Source organism: Varroa destructor, unplaced genomic scaffold, assembly GCF_002443255.2.
Source record: "Varroa destructor unplaced genomic scaffold, Vdes_3.0 BEIS01000007.1, whole genome shotgun sequence".
NCBI classification, from domain to species: Eukaryota; Metazoa; Arthropoda; class Arachnida; order Mesostigmata; family Varroidae; genus Varroa; species Varroa destructor.
Window position 1 is genome coordinate 33,361,600 of NW_019211460.1, and position 3,207 is coordinate 33,364,806.

A 3,207-nucleotide genomic window follows, 5' to 3' on the forward strand; every position below is an offset into this window, starting at 1 on the left:
TACAAGGTATTCGTTAGGGATGCCAACTCAAAGAACTGATGATAAAGTAGAACCAGTGACCTCACTCGTCAACCAAAGTTAATAGTTAACGTATTTTAATATTCAAATCAAGTTATACTTTCATTGCAACAGAAAATAAATTAAAAAGTTTGCTACAGGAGTATCGTAAATAAGGGTGCGAGCTTTTGTCATCACATAATAATGAACGATTAGCCAGCGAACCTATGATGGCCGAGAAAAATGTAAGAATAATTGGACACGGCGATTTGACACGTGGAAAAGATCGCGTCGATTTTTTCTCCTTGAAAAGTAGGTGCAAAAAATTACGCTGAAGAAGTCTTTTCTTTGTTCCTACGATCAGTTTTCATCAAAAAATCTTGCCTATTTCAAAGCATTAGTCTGTGTAGGACGAAGCAGTCCTAACCAATAATGATTATTGGAAACCTCAAACGAAGCTGTTATTACCAGAAACGAAGTTACGGAATGATTAAATGGAGCGATTCAGAGCAAAAAATGTAACGAGGGGTAACTTGCAGTTCAGCGTTAGTGATGTCGCAGCAAAGAGCCAGTTTATCGGCCTGATATTTGCCGCGCATTCATGTCCTTCCTGCAGAAATTTTTTACCGTTCCTCGAAAAATTTCGTAGTGAAATCGCCCCCGGAAACAGCTTCAATGTCATATTTGCGAGCTATGACAAAACTCTGGCTGGAATGCAGGTAGACGCGGTGGAATCACCTTAGCAACACTTACGAAATTCTAGACGTTGTGACTGTATTGTTTGGGACGACTCGGCCTGTGTCCAGCGAGTGTCCAAGATATAAGCAAGCTAACGCGACCGCCTATGACCGGTTGGGTAAAAAAACAGCCATTAAACACGCACTTCTCTGAAAACAGCTCACATTATATCGTACGAGCATGTCCTGTGAGAATAGGGCCATCCATCTAGATAACATCGGCCTTTGGAAAACACATCGAGCTCGTATTCTAAGTCCTCCCAATTGATTGACTCTGCGAACAGCTGTGTTCTAATATACGTACGTATATTCTCTCTACGTACTGTGTGCTAAGGGTATTTAATGCGTCTCCTCAATCATATATTCAGTTCTCGGTAGTACCCGCAAGGCTACACCGGTAAATACAGCATCCCTGACTCCACCGACCCCAACCAATTAGGTTCACGTAAGGACTCTCCATTGCAAAGTATATTGAAGCCTGTCGTCGAGGCGTTTAACACAGAAAATCATAGGGTTAAGCTCAGTGCCCTGGTCACTTGCTGCATACGCGATGTTTGCGTATCTTGGAATTGCGTACCGCAATCTCCTACGCATACGAAGTATTGCTACGAAAGGGCGGTTGCATACAGAGTAGTAAGCGTGCGCCCCGCTAGCTAAGTGCAGTCTACTGTTTGCAATCGATGAGGTTCAGATAGCGCCAATGCGAGTATCCCACGGATGTCTCGGTAGAAGCTGTTTGCTTTTACCTTGATGACGACTGAGAATACCGATAGTTTGCGTGTTCGATACTACTTTGTTTTGTTGTTTCACATTCGAATATAGGGAGCTTTTGATACAAGCTACACTTTATGGAGGAACATGTGTTCGGATTCACAACAAGATTCACGATTCGGCCGGTGATAACCGAGCGCAAACGCTCTAATGTATTGCTTAAACAACAAGATATCTAACCTAAGTATTACTAGCTATTGCGTAGTAGACTAAAGCCCGCAGCCCTTTGTCATAAATTACAGATATTTGCGTTTTTCGTTTGCAATTTGTCAGGGTCTGCTAAAGTCGTACCCGGAGTGGTACGCCTTACCGTGGAACGATCCAGATATTTTGGAGTTGGCTGATGTATACGATATTGACGGAATACCAACACTCATTATACTTCGCCAGGATCTCTCTTTGGTGACCATCCACGGACGCGATGATATCATGCTATATAAGCATAAAACGTGGCAAAACTGGTGTGATACGAAACCTCCGTCGGCCACGACCTCGCAACAAGAATAGGGTCATAAGTTTAAAGAACTACAGAAGTTGAATTCCTGTGCTCAATCAAAGAAAAACATACGTCTTTTGCTTAACAAAATGTCAAAATATTTGTCTATAAATTACAATGCTGTACGCTTTTCTTCTTTGTCGAAGTCGTGCATTTGTTGGCATGCCGCCAAGTAGAAAGATAAATAATCCACGTACGATCCCCGTACGAAAACCTGTCACACGAATCATTTGCTGTTATTAGACAACTGATCCCGAAGGCAACTCATTTTACAACGCTTCCATTTCGAGGATGGTTCGGGATAATCATTTGAAGGAGTGTAGGAAACACTCGACGAAGGGCGGGGGCCTGGGCGCGCGCGCGCGTTGCGATACAAGTTCTTCGATGAAACGTAGAAAATGCTGATGTATCAAAAGCCTTTAATTACAATGATGCAGTTGGGCAAACAAGGTTAAGAATTTCGTAGCCTCTACGTGGTGCCACTGATGATAATGTAGTTCTTTTGTCGGAATGAAGCAGTTCGTCATATCGAAGTTTAAGATACCTGACGTAAGTTGCTCGACATTAAAGGTTGACCACACGTGCTTTACTCGAGGGACGGTATCCGTTCCTCATTCTCAGAATTCGTGCTCAGAAATTCATGGCTTTCAATCAAGTTGAAGCAACACTCAATCTGTAGATAAACTTCACTAACACATTAGAGAGCCATTTTCTTAGGTTTACCTCGTGTTCCTGCTGATACATTGTTTTCACCTGCTAGTGAACCACATTAGGGAACTTTGTGGTAACTAACAGCTTCACCTGCTAGTGAACCACATTAGGGAACTTTGTGGTAACTAACAGCATACGCTTCATCGATCATTTATCTTTAAAGGATTTATTATCGGCTCTTTGTCCGTAACGTCACTATAGAATTAAGTCTTACTGTGTCGAGCTTAATTAGCGAGTCGGGCTAAAAAAGTGCTGTGCTTCTGTGTATACCGTATCGTACCGAGCCGTGAAGTGTTGCAAATCGTTCACCAAACCTCTCGTTGAACGGGCTGAATGGAAAATCAGCCTAAATCAAGCCTCTGAATCCCGGTAGTCCTTTATCCTCATCGGACCATTTGAGTGGTCATCGGAGCTTCGCTTAATTCAAAGCGGCTGTTAGCAAGCGACCTCAGATGACTATACGTTCTCCCCCTCTCTCTCTCTCTCTCTCTCTCT

General features: G+C 42.9%; 1 protein-coding gene across 3 annotated transcripts; it reads left to right on the plus strand.

Annotated features, from left to right (window-relative positions):
* The first annotated feature begins 376 nt into the window (after positions 1-376).
* Positions 377-2,126, plus strand: LOC111254196 (nucleoredoxin-like protein 2). Of its 3 annotated transcripts, none has more exons than XR_002674968.2 (2): positions 377-1,034; positions 1,779-1,919. XR_002674968.2 is itself a non-coding variant. In XM_022814796.2 (2 exons), exons 1-2 carry the CDS (start codon positions 492-494, stop codon positions 2,010-2,012), a joined length of 459 nt encoding a protein of 152 aa, XP_022670531.1. In that variant the 5' UTR covers positions 382-491; the 3' UTR covers positions 2,013-2,126. The 3 variants fall into 3 exon arrangements, 2 of the variants coding, with proteins under 2 accessions (XP_022670531.1, XP_086830998.1); XM_022814796.2 differs by having other exon boundaries at positions 382-716; positions 1,779-2,126; XM_086974872.1 differs by having other exon boundaries at positions 391-515; positions 1,779-2,126.
* The last annotated feature ends 1,081 nt before the right edge of the window (positions 2,127-3,207 follow it).

Excerpts from the sequence above, each read along its gene's own strand:
- LOC111254196 (XM_022814796.2), top strand. The coding sequence starts at position 492 with ATGGAGCGATTCAGAGCAAAAAATGTAACGAGGGGTAACTTGCAGTTC. Across the intron at positions 717-1,778 it reads AAACTCTGGCTGGAATGCAG|GGTCTGCTAAAGTCGTACCC; the intron begins GTAGACGCGGTG and ends GCAATTTGTCAG.